Source organism: Pleurodeles waltl, chromosome 4_1 (genome assembly GCF_031143425.1).
Source record: "Pleurodeles waltl isolate 20211129_DDA chromosome 4_1, aPleWal1.hap1.20221129, whole genome shotgun sequence".
Taxonomy (NCBI): domain Eukaryota; kingdom Metazoa; phylum Chordata; class Amphibia; order Caudata; family Salamandridae; genus Pleurodeles; species Pleurodeles waltl.
Window position 1 is genome coordinate 486848823 of NC_090442.1, and position 19994 is coordinate 486868816.

Here is a 19994-nt window from a genome sequence, read left to right on the forward strand (position 1 = left end):
AATTTGATTATGAGATGCAAGTGCCATCTGTAAATTTACAGATAAAATAATCAGAGGGCCTCATCCTATACTGCAGAATACACCATTGAGAGGGCAGTATTAGGATTCTAAAGAAGTTTTCACCACTTTCAGATGTTGAGGTCTCCTGATAGAGAAATATTTTTTTAGCTTGGTGAAATTGGAAGCAAAACATATATCAAATCTAAAGCCTTATCCCCAAACACTGGCTACATTTGTAGGTGTAAATACAAATTATTTATATTAGAAAAGAAATTAGTTGGACATGATTGTGACCTGTTGTGAACTTCTAGTCAAGTGGTCCATGGTCAGTGAAGCGAAATTCAGTAATAGATTTGAAAAACATAAGGGACCAAAAGGAGGACCTATTAAGCAAAGTAAGCCTGATACTACATAGAATTTGTAATGTTGCAACAAGCAGGAAAATGACAACACCAGGTGCATCTGGTGATCCTTAATGGTCATCAATACCAATAGCTACATAGAAAAAAAGAAACATTTTATTTTGATTGATTTTCATTCTCCTATAAATTGGAACAATTTCAACAAAAGTTACAAAGAGAGATCAAAGGATCTGAAAAGCACATTACCTGATCCTTCATGATTTTCCCTAAATCTTTGACGTCTTTCATATTCATTGCATTCTTTCCTCCCTTCTCTTTCCCCTTCTTCTTGTTCTTCTTTTTGAACAAACATTTCTTGCAGACGCAAAAGCAGCAGGTAAGAATCAAAATAACGGCTACAATGGCAATGGCTATCAAGGCCCATGGTGGCACTGTAAGAAAAAGAAGAGAGCTTCTTACATCAATCCATTGCATTTTTCTTCTTGATTGGAAGAATACTTGGAAAAGCAGTGGTACTGTAGCACATTTTAGGACAATAAACAGCTGGACTGGAAAACCTAACAACACACATGAATAGTGCCCACCTTTCTAAAGATCTTGTTATGAAGGCAACATTTACAACTTTCCACTAGTGCATGATCTACAGAAGCATCATTCATAGAAAACCTGTATTTGCAAGTTACATGTGATGAAACAACAAAGTAATAAAAACATTCCATGTGGACCAAATTACTGAAAGGGTTTCTCCATTGTAAATGAAATAAAGCACTTCTTTCTTCATATTATAAACACATTGCCAGTCACTGAGGAGGTCCAATCCCACGGAGTGACATGAGGCTGCAGGCTGAGATAACATCCAGTATCTTTCATAATGTAAAGTAAGGGGGCATTTTATCCCATACATGTGGGCTTTTGCCCATTCCTTCTTATGATACATTATATAGCTGACAAGTGGCCATTTATTATGTGTCTAATGGTCATAAATCTTTACCCCTCAGCACGTTGCAATTTGGGATTTTCAATGCTGAAACAACTACATGTCCTAAATGCAAGCTTCAGTAAGCTACAGAACCCTGGATTTAAAAGTATACAGTAAACTTTGGTACAAAATGTGGGCCTGTGTCAAGTTCTAGGTAAAGTTTCTCATAACTGCTATGTTGGATTTTTGCAAATAAACTAAATTTCAGTATTGTGTGTAGGGAGCTTTGCCCTTCTGCTTCATCTGCCCAGATTTGTTTCCTTTATGGGACTTGTTGTACAGGCCTAATTTGACTCTAAGGAATAGAAAACCTCCTCTAGGAGCTAATTTGGATCAGCAGGCAAGCTTATGGTGGGATTCGAACCTTTGCAGGATGGTGATGTTGGAGTCAATTTTGTGGGAATATGTGTCAAGCTGTAATATGCTGTAACTGGAATGGCTATTACCTATTTGCATTTTAAGGAAATTACTTTTTTTAAGGTGCAGATTCTTTGGGCCTAATTCAATACCTTTCAGGAGTGTTAGATAATATCACAATGGGCTACTGGTGCACATATTAGTTCAAAATGAAGTGACCTCGGTAAGGCCTGACCCATGTACTACTGTTGAGTGATCGAGAACAGTGAAAACTTTATTATGGAATACTGGAATTATGAAAGTGATGGAGAGAAATCTCATGCACTCAAAAGAGCTCCTGCAAGAAAAGAAAAGTAAGGATTTAAGTAAAGTTGCAGTAAGGGTTATCTGGCAGCTTTCGCAGTTCTCACTAATTTACATCTTCACTTTAAACTCAAGGTTTTCTAATTAAAAAAATCATATCCTATTTACAAGCCCGCCTACATCACCCAAGCACATGTTTGAGAGCTGAGCCAAACCACTTTATTTGACGAAATATGAGGCATCATGTGTCTCTTTGGTACAGTACTGTTGTAGAGCCATTTTAGTGATGTCTCTGGGAACATTATTTTAGCAACTAGGCCTGCTGCTTTTGCCCCTTAGCCTAGTAACATTTAATTCTATTTCACTTATTATTTTAGAATCAGCCACATTCGTGGTGGTGTTTTAATTTCTTTATATTGGTGTCCTTTTGCCTAGGAAAGCATTACATTTTTTAGCACAACATTCTTTCACTCTGTGCTTTCACCAAAGCTGCAGCAAGATAGGATTGTCAGCACAAATGATACTTTGTCTCGAACATTCACAGAACCACATGTATTTTTATGTGGGAACTTTTTCTCAGAACATTATTTATTTTATTATAAAAACATTTCCCTGACCCATGCACGCTAAAGGGAGGTTCCATCCAGATGACCACGACCGCATGCTGTCTGATTTCATTACAGCTGCTTGCTGAGACCACTGGTTCCCCTACCCCTATGGGTATCTGTAGATAACAGATGATGTCTTCCTAGGGGGAATCCTGAAGGGTGGATTAGGGCTTATCCTGCTTTGCTCTAACATAGCATAGGTAGGAATTGCATATATCGTGCATGGTGACAGTATGGTGGGACTTTTCCTGTGTTTCTTGTCACCATTTTGCCTTTAGTATGCTTCATCATTCTCATTATTGCATTTCATGCCATTTTATCTAAGACACAGCTGATTCAATAAATCTTATTGAACCATTTCTGCCTCTATTTTTCTTTGCATGTGTGAGACTAATGTAACTGAGAGAAAAGGATGAGATCTGATCCACCACGATTTCCCTGAGGAGCCATAATGTTATGCCCCCGGTTGCCACAAATCATTCCTGCTCTTGGGCAGAGATGAGGCGCTGCTAGATGGCCGGAAAAGAATTAGGCTTACATGGTGTGGAGTTGGACTCAGTTCCTCACAATTCAGGTGATGCTGCCACCCAACTCCAGGAGCCTAATTGGTACAATGAGAGCCAATAAGACAGTTTCTCCAATCCCCTCAGAGCCAGTGTTCCTAATCACCTCTTTGATAATTTGCTGGCTCTGTTGACCAGTCAGCAGACAAGTCATTACGGACTCAAGAGACTGCGATTAGCAAACATTGTCAACAAATCTTGACTCAGGCACTCAATCTACATGGCAGACTGGAATAAAGTGTGCTGTTTACAGGTTTTGGCAATGTATTACTTATGTAGTTATGTCACCAGGGAATGTCATGTTTGAGGGCTACGCTAATGGGTGGCACAATAAGTGCTGCAGGCTCACTAGTAGCCTTTTATTTACAGGCCCTATGTACATGCAGTACCACTTTACTAGGAACTCACAAATACATTAAATATGACAATATAGTGTACAACAATTTTACCATACTTAAAGGAGAGGGCACCATCACTTTAGCACTAGTTAGCAGTTGTAAAGTGTGCAGAATCCTAAAAGCCAAAAAGCTTGCCCTAGCTTAAAAGAAATATGTAAATCAGATTAATTATAATAAATATCGCTGTCTCTGCCCACACCCACACCACAACTGGCACCATTCTCTGCTGACACACCCCACAAATCCTGGTCAAAGGAAAAAGAAAATCACTTTTGTTGTTCATCAGAAGAAGAAGATACATCTGAATAGTTAATGTCATTCAACCTTTTGCTAAACTGATGTTCCTCATAATTCAAAAATGGAATTGTTGAAGTTGCTTATACCACCAGGATAATTATGGCTTAATTTATGTTAGGTGAGGTGAGTAAACAACAAAGGTCCTGCAAAACAGCCTTATATTAGCCTTCAAAGACATCACTGAAATAACTCACACCAAATCCATGTTTTTCAACTCTAACAAAACAAAACAGAGAACTTCAATTTTAATAACATGCTCACGGATAACTTTGTTGAGCACAACACTGACAAAGACACACCTCCTGATGTCATCCTTATGTCTATGAACAATAACAACTTGAGGGCCATAGAATCCTGTGCCTCATGAGAATGCCTAGAAAAGATATCAAAACAGCTTCTGACTCAGTGACCATCTTGCTACTGGATGGACGCAAGCTGGAAATCTGGCTTAAAACACAAAAACCACAGACCTCTGCTAAACCTTAAACATTCACACTCCTCCACTAAGAACAAAACAATCTCTGAAGCACAAAATAGCTACATCTGAGACTGTGAAGAATATTATGTATTTTATATTCTGAGGATTCCCTTCTTTGAGTTACATTTGGCAGTCAATCAATCAAATGTGATTATATTCAGTTTATACTAGTATCTTCTGGGGCATGATAATCAAGGTTATGTGATTGCATTTAATCTGAATGGTGACTGCTTTATTTTACATTAGTTTGTTATTGATTTTTAAGACTTGCTAGAAGGTTGACAACTGCATGTCTCATTTATTGTTGTTATTCAAAAGAAAACAGTCTCACAAAATGAAATTAAATGCAAGGGCCTAAGGCCACTTTCTGTTAATTGTTTATGCTAAAGCAGCTGGCTGTGTGAGCTGAGATTAGCCCTTCATTGACAGCCTTCATTTAAGCCTTATTGTTTAAGCAGGTATCGTGGTGTTACCCATCTCTGAAACTTGAAATAGGTTTTATTTTCTGCTGTGCTAGAATCAGATTAGTGTTTAGAAGCAGCAGAATGAAGGCAGAATTGCCATCAATTTATAGCAACAATTATGTTGGAGTGGTTTCTCTTATTCACCCTTTTAGTAAACATTGTCACTGACATTTTGTCTTCATTGTATTGACAATTTATATTGCGTGCACTAGACAGTGATTTTAATTTTAAAATACATCTTTAAACTGTATCCCTTGTGTTCTAGTGTTCTTAAGTGTGTAATTCTATAATGTAAGAGGATTTGGGGGTTCCGTGAACTATCCTTATAATATGTCACCCTCCCTTGATAAAATGTTTCTTACATTATTGATCATTAATTGATCAATGCAGGAAGGGATGATAGCATTGAAACAGACCCTTATGAAGCTCTTCCTTAAAAAAGCATACTTTGGTCAGATAGATCCTGTAAGAAATCTACCTTTTCTTCATGATTACTTGCCATTTTGCACCATTTTATAGACCCTATTATTGGTGGTATTAGGACTCAGTGCACTGCTATTCTGTGGCAAAGTGTGTGTGTTCTAGCCCTAAAATGTCACTTTTAAAAATAGCTTTAATCCATTGGTTTATTTACCTTTCCCATATGGAAACAGTAAATGGTGCAGAAAATGCACCAATGGCATGGACGTCAAATTTCATATGCAGCTTCCACCCACTTATATCACAAACTTATATGGCTGCAAGAAACACCAGTTTGCTAAGGCTGGTCTGTAGCTGAAAAACACTGCAGTGACACATGGAAAGAAAAGGTGCATCTGCCATTCAGGAAAACCTGTTTATGTCTCTTTAACCCCTACAGTGGAACTTGTAATCCCACAGAACATGGTGCTGAATATATTAAAATGTGGCACCCTACATATTTGAAATAGTCCCTCAGAGTGAGTGAATGTCTGAAAGCTGTTTGTGTTGTGTAGGTGTAAACTACATTGTGTAGGAACAGGCTGACATATGACTCAAATGTTCAGTCTATATTTCTGTTTGAGAAATAACTAGGAAAATGAGTCAAATGTGGTTTCCAAAACCCAATTTATTGGAAAATTCAGATTTCTGAAAACTTTAGTGGAATGAGTAACTTTTTAAAATGAAGCTTGTGCTGACTGAGCGAAGACTGGCTTGGAACCAGTTATAAGGAGATTAATCTACATTCTGTGCCTAGAGTTGCAAAGCGATAATTTTCTTTTAATTTATTAATACATGATGCAGTAACAATGGCCAAAAATAATTATTCCGGAAAAGAAGAGAAGGTGGTCGGTTCGAATATTAAATTGGTCTAATCCTATTGCAAAACTAACAATGGTAAAGAGAGGTTTTATGGTTGTATGGGGAAAATGTTAATATTTAGGATTGTCCAGCTGAGGTTCGCTGCTGTGTAATCTGAGTTCATTATGGTTGTATGTAACGGGATCATGAAAAATAAAATTGCTTGTGGTAATAGTTTGCTTAGAGGCAAACTCTTCATTTAAAGTATTTACAATGGTAAACAATTTTGTTTCATTGTTGTACGGGGAAAATGTTAATATTTAGGACTGTCCGGCTGAGGTTTGCTGCTGTGAAATCTAATCTCATTTTGGTGGTTTGCAAAGGGATTATGAAAAATAAAATAGCTTGTGGTAATAAATTGCTTAGAGGCAAAATCTTCATTTTAAAGTGTTTAAACCTATTTTTTCCCAATAAAGTGTGCAATTGCATTTTGATAAAGATTGTTAAGGAAAGAAATTCCTGACATCACACCTTTGTGGAAGAATTTACCAATAATTTACATTTGAAATGGCGTCTCTCGCCATTACTAAACAAAGAAGATAAAATACATTGTTTAAAATAGTTAAAATGCTACTGGTGAGGGAATTTTTGATTTTAGCCTTGTTGAACGATGGGGTCCTACAGTTCAAATTGAGAAGGCTATTTTGATATTATTTTGTATAATTTGCTGTTGAAACTGATTGCATCTTTCTGCAGGTTCAGCAGCATTTGTGATACCCTGGCAAAGTAGACATGGCCGTATCTTCAGGTGTTCAGAGCTCAAGAGGGCTCTTCGCCTAGAAGAGAAAGACTTTTGAGTGAAATAATTGTCCTTTCCGTGTTTCATTTACCTCCTGTGGATACATCCGATTAATTCAACAGCATGGAAGATTAGTCTGACCTAAAATGAAAAGTGTGGCTATGGAGAGGATTACTAAAAATCACATAAAAGTTCCATGGTCAAAAATGTCTGTCTGTGATAAGCCCTATTTTTAACAGTTGGAACAAAGAAATTGATTGCTTCCCTGCCACAACACCGTTGATATTGTGAGCCTGTCCATCAAAGAAAAGTGCTGGAATGAGAACATCTGAAATTGTTGAAACATCTCACTTGCTAAATTAACTCTGGTTTCTATGTATGCTATTACCCTCCTGCAGATGGCATAACGAAACAGATTCTAGAAGGTCTGCAAATCTCATAGCCTGCAAGTGTATGATAGTTTTTATTTTTTGTCACACATTTATGGAGAAATTTACCATCAACCTTTTGAAGTTTATACAATGTATGTATGCCATTAGTGTGGTTTTGACAAGCTGTCCTATCAACCTCAGAAGACATGGAGGTGCATACATGTATGGATGGGAAGATGTTGGTTGGTGTGACGTGTTTCTTGTGTGGTTTGTTGTACTTACACTGATTTTCAGGGAAGAAAAGGCTTGTGGTCCTTGCAGAGTGTTGACATTTTCTGGACTGAAACGTCACATGTCACACGTGTCCAGAACACAAATGGAGAAACATAAACACTCTTTGTGAACTCATGAAAAAAGCCATCCAATTGCCCCCACAAATCAATAAACTCACATGGAGGCAATTTTCTACCATGCAGAATTTGATAAGATTCTTTCAGGTTGAGCTTGGAAACGTCCAGCAATCCTAGATTTCCAGCCATAATCTTGGAACTTTTTGATAACTTTGGCTCAGGCATTTCCAGAATGCATAATTGCACACACCTTATAGTTACTCATAGAAAATGGCAGCACTTTTGTGCAGTAGCATAATATGTTTCTTTTGATTAGTTTTTATTCACTGGGGTCCACTTCTGGGGGTATTCTGTTCCCCTCACACCTTGGAACGAGATTCACGTATACCTTTGGCAAAGTAAATCTCTGACCATTTCCTGGGTGAGAAAGAGTGGAAGAGAAGTTTGAGCAACCCAAAGTTTCCAGGGAAACCATGTCCAAAGCCAGCAGTTCTAAACCTGTGGTCCGGGCATCCCTGGGGGTCACAAAGCCTACTTGTCCTGGGAAATTATTAGGAAAATGAGTCAATGGGATTCTTTGTTAAGTTTTCAAAATATGATTTAATGGCAAAATCAGAGGTTTGATAACTTCAATGAAATAAGTAACTTTATAAAAATGAACTTTGTGCTGACTGAACCAAAACTGACCTGGAACGAGTTGTCCCACTCATTTCACCACAAGAGGCTCAATGCCCATTTCTGGGTAGAGTTAACAACTCTATTGTCAGAGGACAATGTCTTGGCCCTGGGATCTAGGAAGGCATGGGTGTTGGTTACAGCTGGCTACATAAGAGGGATTTGACTCCTGGAAGGGGGGCAGGAACAGTTATTAGAATAAAGGACAGTCTTAACATCGCCTCTTTCAGCTGGAGTTCCAAAATGGGGTCCCAACTGGTTAGAAAAATTAAGTATCATTAACAGATTAATAAAGTGTAAATAAATAAAGAAGCACAATATAAAATTGAACATTTTAAAACATTATGTAAATGCGAAAGAGGTTAAAATTGGAGGCCAAAAATGTAGTTGGTGTCCTCAGATTGACTCGGGCAACAGTGTAAATCCATGAAACAGAAAGTAGTATGGACAATGTGTTGCCTTAATTAAATATTTAAAAGCTCCTACCTTCCCATTATTAAAATTTAAATTGCGATTTTTGTATTTTTCACAGTGAATTAAGTAAAATATTTCATTGTCTTGTTTTGTTATTCAAAGCAACAAAATTGCTAAGGCAAGGTCCTCATCTTCCAAATATGACTAAGTGAGAGTCCCTGGATTCCAGTAAAGGTTAAATGGGAGTCCACAGAAGTCAAAAGGTGAAGAACCTCTCTCCTGTGCAGTCCACTTTCCACCTCTCTTAATGTGTTAACTGACCTACAATATTATGTGTTGGCGGGGCTACTTTGCTCATAAGTTAAATGACTTTCCAACTTGAAGTTCGCCTTCAGTACATAATTTGCTTCATAAATCGCTTATGAAAGTGGGACTTCCAATTGCAAATGGCTTTGGATTTTCGGTCAATATAACAATTTCTTTTGTTAACACAAATAAGAATAATGACTTGGACTTAATTTATTATTGTAATATTTTCCTGGCATTCATGCCTTCTCTTGGGTGATTTTTCTAGAAGTTTCTTTGCACTCAAATAAAATACGCAATTAGGTTATTTCCATTTCATTCCAAAGTGGCGCTTGTCACCTGCTGCTCTCTTTCAGTGTCATAAAGTGTCAAGAGAATGCGGTTAACGGGTTGTGGTACTTATGACGTATATTGCTCTTCACTGGCTGCCTCACAATGATACTGCATTTCTCTTGCATACATCTGGACTTTCCTCTCATTATCTATGCGAGCACATTGGAGAGGTGAATACCGCTTTTTGTGCATTCTATTTAAAATGAAGAGTTTTCGTTCGCCACCATCCATTCTGTCAGTACAATACATCATCTGTGCTGCTTTTTAAAGACGCCATTGTTTCCCTCATGTGATATTCCTTGTTTGTGTATTTGGAAATTATATTCTTCATTCGTGCTTATGCCAATGTAAACACCCTCAAAGGGACATCTTTTCAAGGAGAGCACAGATGGTATAACAGAGCCGCAAGTCCCTAACAAACATGGGAATTAAAGCGGTCATCACGGCAAGCGGGCGATCAACGTGTTTTCCACAGTTGTCTCTTTTCTGAATACTTATCTTACTTTGGTCTTTTATGTGGCACATTTTATTTTGCCTCCAATGAAAATGCAAATATGATACATGTCACACACAAGAAAAGTAACGAGTTGGTTTCACAAATATCTCTTGGAAGTTGGAAAGGATGCAGAGCCTCATTTATTCTTTGGTCTATTTTAAGATCCCCTCCAAGGAAGAGGGACATTTTTGTGGAACGTTGTCCTGTCCAAAGGGCGCTAGCATTTTCAGTGAATATTTAAAGTGGGGATGGCTAAATAGCGTGAAGGCCCAGTACTCATTTTATTTTGTTTTGCAGAAACAAACACCCAAAACAAGAGGCTGTTTTTTCAAGACATATTAAACAGGTCCCTGGTTGGCTGGAAGTTTTGTCCTAGATCTGAAGGGTCACTGTTGACTTTCCCTGCTGCTGGTCATTTCTGTGCCTATGAAGCCAGCGGCCCTGTAGAGGATAGGCCACTTGCACAGGATTTCTTATGCAGAACCACCTGGCAGTTCACATCAGAAACAAAGCTTTTCCCCCATTTGTTAAGGAGGTGGGGAAACTGAGAGCAGGGGTGCCACAAAATCGACTGTTTTTGGCAGATATAATACTACAGCTCTTCCATAAACAAACTAACCAACAATCAGAAAAGGTGTATGGCCTGGCGCTGTGATCAAAGGTTATTGTCACCTCAAACCTTTCACCACAGCCACACTGATGATACACTCCTTTTTTTAAATCTAACTATTCAACAATAGACACAACTCAGAAGGCAGGTTGTTGTCGAGCTGAGGATGACAGCACCTCGCCTCATTTGTCCAAAAGGTGTGTGTGTTTGTGGTGGGTATAAAGGAACTGACACTACTGAAGACTGATCTTGGGCTCCAGTGGAACAGGCCAAGCAGTGCTCTTCCGGTTGGGCGGAGGAGTGTCGCCCTCCCTCTAGCAGCCAGCAGCGGCAGCTGCAAAACCTTTACCAGAAAAGTATCATAAATCTTGTTTATGATCGTTTTCTGGTAAAGGGGTGGGGCCACAGGGGTGAAGAGCAGCGAGGGGGAGTGTTCAGCACTCCCCCTCACTGCACATGTATGTTTGGCCGGCCATCCTGCACAAGCTCCCAGTCTGCCCGGGAGTGCCCTGGCTAGGCGCTCCAAGCCAATCCTGGCGCTGCTCTGAGCAGTGTCAGGATTGGCACAGGACAGGCAGGGAGCCTGTGCCTGCAGCATCCAGCGATGGAGAGAAGCAGCGTGGCAGCAAGGAAAGGTAAGTGTTTTATTTTTTTATTAAATAAAATAAATGTTTATTCCCTCCTTCCCAAACCGCCTGTGTGCAGCCCCGCCCCTGCAACACCCCTCGAGCCACTTCTGATGCCTAGTAAACTTACTGTTCACAACAGAGGGCAGGCTAATTGACATGAGGGTTTATTTAACATGGTCCCATCCAAGTTATGATGTGGGCAACCAACACTGTATGGGCTCAGACATAAGGGAGGTCAAGTCTAGTTTCATGAATAAAGGTAATGAGTGGTGAACACAACACAATGTAACAACGGCATTATCTTGTGTCAAGGGATTATAAAGGCATGAGGTGTCGTCAAAGGCTCATACTTTAACTGCATGCAAGAACTGTGATTCAGTGTGTTGTAAAGCATAGAAAACCAAACAAATATTTCATCATTTTTTGCACTTTTGATACAGTAAATATTTGCTTCCTTTTTCTCTTTCATCACACTTCATTACAAAAGCAGCCACTCCACTAGTTTGTTTTGTGAGGCACACTTTTCTAAGCCATGCCATTGGTGCTTATTGCAAGTGGAGATATGCATATTTTTATAGATGACAATATGAAATGTGCAGCATTGCCACAAACCTTCCTATATGTATAAGCAACCAGTTGGCAGAGGGAGAATAGAAAAGGTCTGACTTTGGGCTTTTTGTCCACCAGTTTTAGGACCTTGGGCAATTTGCTATGGTGTGTAATTATATGTTTCACATTGTTGCAAAGTTTTCTTTGATTTCTTGTATCTCTGATACATTGGCCTGTATCTGCTTGATTCCGTTTGAATTCTAAGCACCACACAGTATAGTTCCCTATTATTCACCTTTCATGGTACAAACTGGCAAATTTGATACCATGAAAGTTTCTTTTATTCAGATTATGACGAGCATGTGACCTAAAGTGGTATATCTGCCGTTTTATATCCTGCTCATCAAAAAAGTATGAAAACTAAAGAAACCAGAAAACGTTCCCAAGGTAACACGGAGATATGTTTTCTATATCTCTTTGAAACTTACGAGGTTACTTTATTGGGCTCAAATTGTAACTCATTCTCTTACTTCAGCCCATCTGCCACTTAGCATGTTTGCATCCACATTATCCTTTAAGTGTTCTATCAGTCTCCAACATCCATAAACATTCTATAAGGAAAATACACCTCAGTGTGTTTTGAACAAAATGTACATTAAGTTCAAACAGATGCCATCCACCAGCTCAACCCCCTCTCTTTTAACCACTTCAAATGCCCACTGAATTCAACTCCAGGCGTACAGTATTCAGTTTATGCCTCACCCAATCTACTCCACTGCCAAACATCAAATTTGGACCCACATTCACCCCCTAAAAACTAAAATGCAAAGGTAACTTCATATGTGGTGGAAGTCACACTCTCTCAAGCACACCCTCCTTGTTCCATTTACAGCCCTGTTTCCCAGCTCCCTTCCTATTCTAAGATTCTTGAACACTTCAAAGAACAATCAATTTATCTAACTCCAGACTGGTGTACAGAAGCTGTGCTCAAAATATGCTTCTTTCTTTTATGTTACCAAATTCATCACATCAGCTCGCTACTGCCTTGAATCCTCCTTACTAATTCTATTTAACTTGTGTAGGAAATTGGGTTACTGGTAGAGGGGGTGAAACCCTACTGAAGGAGCAATCACAATCGTAGTCAGGGTGAAACACAAGCAAACCCCAAATTAACCTGTGCTTAAACCTCTGACCCTCTGGTAGTTTGGCACAAAAACAGTCTTAACTTAGAGGCAATGTGTAAAGTATTTTTGCAGCACTTCAAACAGTAATAAAGTGAAAACACACCATAAAAAATCTCACACTAATTTAGACAAAATAGAGTAACATTTAATAAATTATTGGAGACCAAAATGACAAACATCCAATCAGTAGAACAGGAGATATATAATTTTAGAGATGTAAGTGAAAATAATGCCTCGAAGCAAAAAACACCATCTGTAGTTATCTGGTTATGATGGACTGGGACAAAATCACAAGTTCAGACTGACCACGATGGAGCACAGGTTGGATACAGGGACTAAGTTGGTCCCACCGAACAAAGTAGCTTAACTCCTGGTTACAGGTCATTGCTAGTTCCTTCGTCGAGGATGCCTTTCTCAACAGCAGTTCGAGGAAGCTGCAGGGCTGTAATGCAGATTTCTGGTTCATTGACAAGGATGCCATTGAGGAGGAGTTTGCAATTTGAAGTCCTGCATCATGGATGCATCATGCAGCAAATGGTTCTTAGGAAGCTGCAGGGCTGCAATACAAAGTAGAGGATGCAGTCAACAAAGCTTTTGGGATGTGAGGTCCTGTGTCAAGGATAGTCATAGGGTAGTGGTTCTGAGGAAACTTTGGGCTGCAATGAAAGGTCCTACATTGGGAATACATTGCACAGAGAAAGTTCCAAAGTGGCTGTGAGGAGATGCATCACTCTGTTTCAGTTCTGCTCACAGGACCACAGGTGGGCTGGCAGAGCACCTTCAAGTGCATTTCTAAGGATCCAGGAAAGGGGTGGCACCACTTGGGGGGCAAGACTCACACCAGACACAGTCCAGGTGCTGGGTTCAAGGTGGTTGGAGCCTTTTCTGTCCCTGAGGCTCGGATCAGGAGGTCAGACAACTAGCCCTTGGAGTCACTTTGAGTTTAAGATGCAGATCCTGTACTTTTCACTCAGGGAAGCAGGGAAGCAGGGCAGCAGGGCAGGGCAATGAAATAGCAGTACTGAGCAGGGTCTGAGGGTCCCATATTTATATATGTGGCCAGCTTTGGCTTAGGAGAAGGTTCTTCAGGCTCACACCTCCAGAGGTGCTTAGAATTTCCTGCCTTCATGCTCTGGCCCCAGCTTGTCTGGGTTTACAAAAGACTAGTGTCAAACCCTGTGTAAGTGTGATAGGTGACAGCTCCTCCCCCTATCAAATGGGTAATGGTCCATCCTGCCAACACCTATTCCCTCTTTGTTTCACTGTTTGGGTGCAATACACAAAGCCCAACTGCCAGCTACACCTATTCATGTGACCCAGGATACAGGCTGCAAGCACCAAATGATTAGGACATAAATGGTAACTTTCAAAAAGTCTTTTTATAGACAGGGCAACCCAATATTCCCCCAGAAAACTGAGTACATTTATATACAAAACAACAGAATGTCCATGGAGGAGAAATTATTTAAACATTTCTTTTGTTCTAGGTTGGTTACAAGATCCAACAACACATATGGGCCTTCATTATGACATTGGCAGTAAATGCCGAATATCGCCGCGCTGGCTGCCACCAACATTCCGCTGTGGAGGGGGACATTCATCTGCCACATTATGACACATACACAAAAAACCAACAGAAAGCCACAAATCAAATCTACCAGACCCACTGAATGTGCTAAACTGTTGGTACTACCAGCCATACCATTACACCACCAATATAACGTCCTCCAAATAAATGACCCACGAATAACCACAGCAGACATTCAACAGCAGTAAACCACTGGCAGTACACACCGCTGCAGTGGAAATGGCCATGCAAATACAAAACAAGACAACATTGGCCAGAACCAAAAACCCACACCTGACCTGAATGAACACACCACACACACCCACCAACAGCACTATAAAACACACACCCACATCACCCACAATTCTTTGCAAACACAAGAAGACCACTACACTTTGCCATGCCTAAAGAGAACAGCACACACATATCATAACTACCCATTCATCCGTCACGCCCTGCACACCACACTCCCCACCACTTCACACATCACCCTCTGCACCACATGCACACACCACACAACACCCAAGTCCCCACAAAGGCACCCTGTTTCACTGATGAGGAGTTGCGAGTCATGGTTGAGGAAATAGTCAGGGTAGAGCCACAGCTGTTTGGAGCGCAGGCCCTGCAGATTTCCATTGCCAGGAAGATGGTGCTATGTGGAGGATCGTGGACAGGATGAACGCAGTGGGACTACATTCACGCAAAACGGACTACATAAGGAAGAGGTGGAATGACCTGGGGGGAAGGTGATTTCTATTGCTGCAAGGCACCAGCTCGCCATCAGCAGGACTGGCGGTGGACCCCACCTCCTCGCCCCACAGCTGACAGCAAAGGAGGAGCAAGTCTTGCCAAACCTGCATCCTGAGGGACTTATAGTAGTAGCTGGAGGACTAGACAATGGTGAGTCAACATTTACTACCTATGTCCCCCTATACCTGCATGCCACCATGAGCCCTCACCTTGACACCCATCACCCCACTCCATCACACACAGTACACCACCCCAATTACCAAAATGCATGCACATCCCTTCCAGCCCTGCATGTACACCCACCACCAATGCATGCACAGCATGGAGAACTAACAATCCTACTATTCATCCCCATATACAAGCAAAGGTGGCAGGGCAGCAGCAATAACATTGGGGAAGCTAGTGATGCGAAATATGTCACAGACATGTAGCTCACATCCCTACAGGTGCCCCAGCCAATGTCAGCGGCAAGGAGGTGCCACAGCTACCCAGTCCCCCACCGGAAGATGCCCCCAGTGATGATAGCAACTCAGGAGCTCTGGATCTGGATGAACTCCCTGGCCCACTGGTCAGTTGGCTACTCCATCCCACAGACAGTCCACCACAGAGACCCCCCCCCTCAGAATCTAATCCTACAGCAGCCAACCAACGTCCCCAGACCTCTGTCCTAAGGACACGTCAATCCGGAGTGTGCCCACCTGTACAGGGACCGAGTCCACACCTCACAGGCAAGACAATGATGGTCCTGGGGTCAGTGGGAGTGGGCACACCATCCAGGGAACACAGGCACAGGGGGCCAGGGATGGTCGGAGGACAGCTGTGCCCCAGAGGGAGGACAGGCCCAGGGAACCAACTGCCCAGGAAGCACTCACCTATGTCCTGGGGGGATACCAACAATCCAAGGACAAGATGGGTCAGGTGTTAAACATCATGCAGGAAAACCAGCGGCTGCAGGGGGGAACACCACCAGGAGATCAAGCAAGAATTGCAGGCCTTAAATACCACCATGGTCCCCATTGCAGGGGCGCTTGGTGACATGGCCAACATCATGAGGGAATACACAGCACAACAGCAGGGCCCCTACCACTAGCCAGTGTACTGACCAGCCCTCCACATCTGCTGCAGCTAGTGGACAGGAGGCCCTGCCACAAGACCCACAGGCCACCAGCACCCCTCCCCCTGCAGAAGTTGAAACACCCTGCAAACGTTCCCCGCGACTCAGACAGACACCAGAGGCAGTTGCCAAGACCAAGACCACTGCCAGGAAATGAGCCCCTTCTGAATGTCCCCTTTGTGGTCCACTGTGTCACCTTGTCCACTATGAACTGCCGTTGCTCCACTGCCTATGGCCCCTTGGACACTGGACCTGTAAAGCCAACAGACAGGCCCACTACAATGGACTCTGCCCAACCATCACCCCACTCTATTGCACTTTGCATTGTTTACCATAAAATGTATTAGACACCCTTGGACACAATTTGAGCAATAGTGCTTTATCTGAAGTAAATATACAATGTATTGAACTGTTTTGAACTGCATGGTTCTGCTGAAATGTCCAGTAATATATTGATCCATCCTACATATGTGTCTCAGCAGTCTGTACACATCACAGCATCTCACTGTTGTAACCACACCAACATCTGCAATATGGGAAGTGACAGTCAGTTGGAATGCAAAGGCAGTGACTGGCATAATGCTACGGCCACACAGCACAACACTTAAATGGAGAAATGTTTAGTTCAACATTCTTACCTGAGTGTCATTGGAGGTACTGCTGTATCATATGTGTCCTGTTGTCCACATCCTCCTCCTCTTCCTTCTCCTCACTGTCCTCACTGTCCACTGCTGCCACAGGTGCATTGTCACCCCCCCTCCTCCTGCAGATAGGGCACATGGCATCTGAGGGCCAAGTTGTGAAACATGCAGCACACAACAACAATCTTGCAGGTCTTCTTAGAAGAGTAGCATAGTGATCCACCTGTCAGCTGGAGGCACCTGAACCTGGCCTTCAGGAGAACGAAGGTCCTTCCAACAATCCTCCTGGTATGCCCATGAGCATCTTTGTACCTATTCTCAGCCCCTGTTCTTCGATTCCTAACATGGGTCAAGAGCCAGGACAGGTTTGGGTAGGAGGAATCACCTGCAAGAAGTGACCCACTTTAGCCTTGCACAATGGCAGGGGGTATGACTGCTGAAGGCATACACTGACAAACATTGGGTGGTGACTCAGGCTCACCTATAAGCCACACTCTGTGCCTCTGTAGTTGTGCCATCAGCTGCGGGACACTGCTTTTCCTCAGGACAAATACATCATGCACCGACCCAGGATACTTGGCAGTGAAGTGGGAGATGTACTGTTCAGCAAGGCACACCGTCAGGACATTGAGTGAGTGGAAACTCTTCATAGTCCTGTACACCGGTTCATTGGCCCGGGGGGGGGGGAGGGGACTAAGACGATATGGGTCCCATCAATGGTCCCAATAACATGTGATATATGTCCCATTGCATAGAATCCAGCCTTCACAGTGGGCAAATTGTCTACCTGGCAGAACGCGATGTAGTTGTACATGTGTTTGAGCAAGGCTGCCAAAACCCTTGCAAGCACAATAGAGAACATTGGCAGTGACATTCCTGCAGCCAAGCCCACTGTCACCTGGAAAAAGCCTGTTGCTAGGAAATGGAGCACTGATGGTACCTGCAAAAGAGGGGGGGTTTACTGTGATGCAACGGATAGCAGGTAGCAGATCAGGCTCCAATTGTGCACACAGCACTGTTATTGTAGCCCTGTCCAGACGGTAGGTGAGTATGATGTGCCTGTCCTCCAGTGTAACCAAGGCCACAAAGGGTCTGTACACGCATGCTTGCCTCCTCCTCCTATTCCTCCACAGTGGTTGGTACCTAAGGAACCCAAAAGTAAGAAGGGATTGACAATAGGATCTATGGACACACTACATCAGTGAACACAGAGCATGTTTTTATGTTGGTCACTGGAATTGTCTAGGTGTGTACATTTGACAACAATGACACACTTTTAAATCAGTACATGTCTACTAGCAATAGGAAATGGCAACCACCTGTCCTGTATGCAGGGACAGTTGAAAGTGACCTTACTCCACCAGCATTAGGCATCATGGCGGGAGGAGGTCTGCACTGTCAAGCAATTCCTCATTGGCTAACTCTCCACTGCGTGTGCTGCTGTGAGCTGTGTCTGGAACCTGCCCTGGCCAGTGCAACAGGGGAAAGGGCCCTAGCCTTCCGATCGGAGGAGTTGTAGAGGCTTGTGGATTGGGTCCTACCTCTATATGGGCAGTTGTATGGGCCTCCAGACCAACAGGTGAGTATACCATGGGTACATTTCATGCGACAGAGCTGCATGGAGATGTGTGTGTGTGTGTTGGCAGTGTTTCATTTGGGGGGTATGGCTGGTGGCAGTGTTATTGATGAAGGGCAAATACAGCATGTGAGCCACTTGTGTGACAGGCTGGATTGTATGGTTCATGGTGTCCTTCTGTCTGTGTTTCCTCTGCAGGTCAGCGCCCATCAGAAGAAGGGGTTGTGGTGTGCCATCACCAAAGACGTGTGGACCCTGCGGATCCAGAGCTGGCGGAGCACCCACTGCAGGAAACGGTGGGAGGACCGGAGACTCTGGGCCCAGTAGACTGTGGAGGCCCAGCTGGGGACGGCATCCCAAAGAGGGTGGTGTACCCGTTGGAACCTGACCCTCCTGATGGCCCGCATACTGGCAGTGGCCTACTCAGATCTGGATGGGCGCTTGAGGGCATCACAGCAGCCACAAGGGGGTGAGTACAGTGTGTGTGATAACCATCTTTTCTGCCTGGCATGGGATATTGGTGCAGGGTTCTAGTCAGTGGATGGCCCAATATGCCAGTTTAGACATTGCAGCGTGGTCCAGCGTAGGTATTTGGGATGTTATGCATATTTTAGATGGCTAGGTAGCTTGCTTCCCATGTCAGACAGAGTTTTGTTGGTCCCAATTGATGTGCAGATGGCAGTGTTTGGCTCCTACCTGCAGTGGTACCTAGCCAATGGTATGCCAGTGTGGTCCAAACTGCCCATTCTTGGCCCTGTGTGTGATAGTGATGTGTATGCCATTTGTGATGTTGTTGCTGTGATTGGCCCTGCGCTCCTTTTCTTTCCTCCCCACCTCTCTCCTTTTGTCATCCTGTCCCTGTGTGCATTAGCATCATCTCGCGAAGGAGCAGGGGCACCAGTGTGTGAGGGAGCTGCAGCCCATGGGACCCAGGATGCAGAGTCCACTGACGCTGAGGGGACCAGTGGGACAGAGGGCGAGTGGACCACCATGGGGGGACAGGAGCTGATTCAACTGACTCTGATACCTCCTACGATGGGAGGTCCCTGGTGGTGGCGGACCACTCTGGGACCACCCCAGCTACAGGTTCAACTGCCACCCCCGTACCAGCACTGCCCTCTCAGTAGCCCCCCACCGAGTTGCCCGTGCTCACTCCCCCAGGAGGGTGGGCGTCTCCTTCATCCCAGGCACCTCAGGCCCTGCCCCAGTCAGCCCTGCTGCACTCAGTGAGGAGTCTGTGGACCTCCTGAAATCCATCTCTGTATGGCAGTCAACCATAGTGAATGCCATCCACGGGCTGGCATCCCAGATGCAGCAATGCAGTGCCTTCCTGGAGGGCATTCACAGTGGCTTGGCGGCCCTACAGAGATCGTTTCAAGCTCTGGCCTCCTCCCAGATGGCAACCAGTGTCCCCGTTTCTTCTATTCCCCCCTCCAACTACCACCTCCCATTCCCAGTCTCCGCACCCCAAGCCCATCCCAAGCACACATTCTGACAAGCATGCACCCAAAACAACAGACAAGAAACACACTGACAGAGGCAGCACACTTCAGTCCACAAG

The 19994-nt window shown here is 43.2% G+C and overlaps 1 protein-coding gene across 6 annotated transcripts in view; it reads right to left on the reverse strand.

The window, feature by feature from the left end:
- Nucleotides 1-19994, reverse strand: part of SYT1 (synaptotagmin 1) — a 3823670-nt gene that overhangs the window by 547218 nt on the left and 3256458 nt on the right. For all 6 annotated transcript variants that reach the window (XM_069228780.1, XM_069228783.1, XM_069228779.1 and 3 more), the window contains one exon: nt 609-793. In XM_069228780.1, the coding sequence (XP_069084881.1) occupies nt 609-793 (185 nt within the window). The remainder of the gene's footprint in view (nt 1-608; nt 794-19994) is intronic.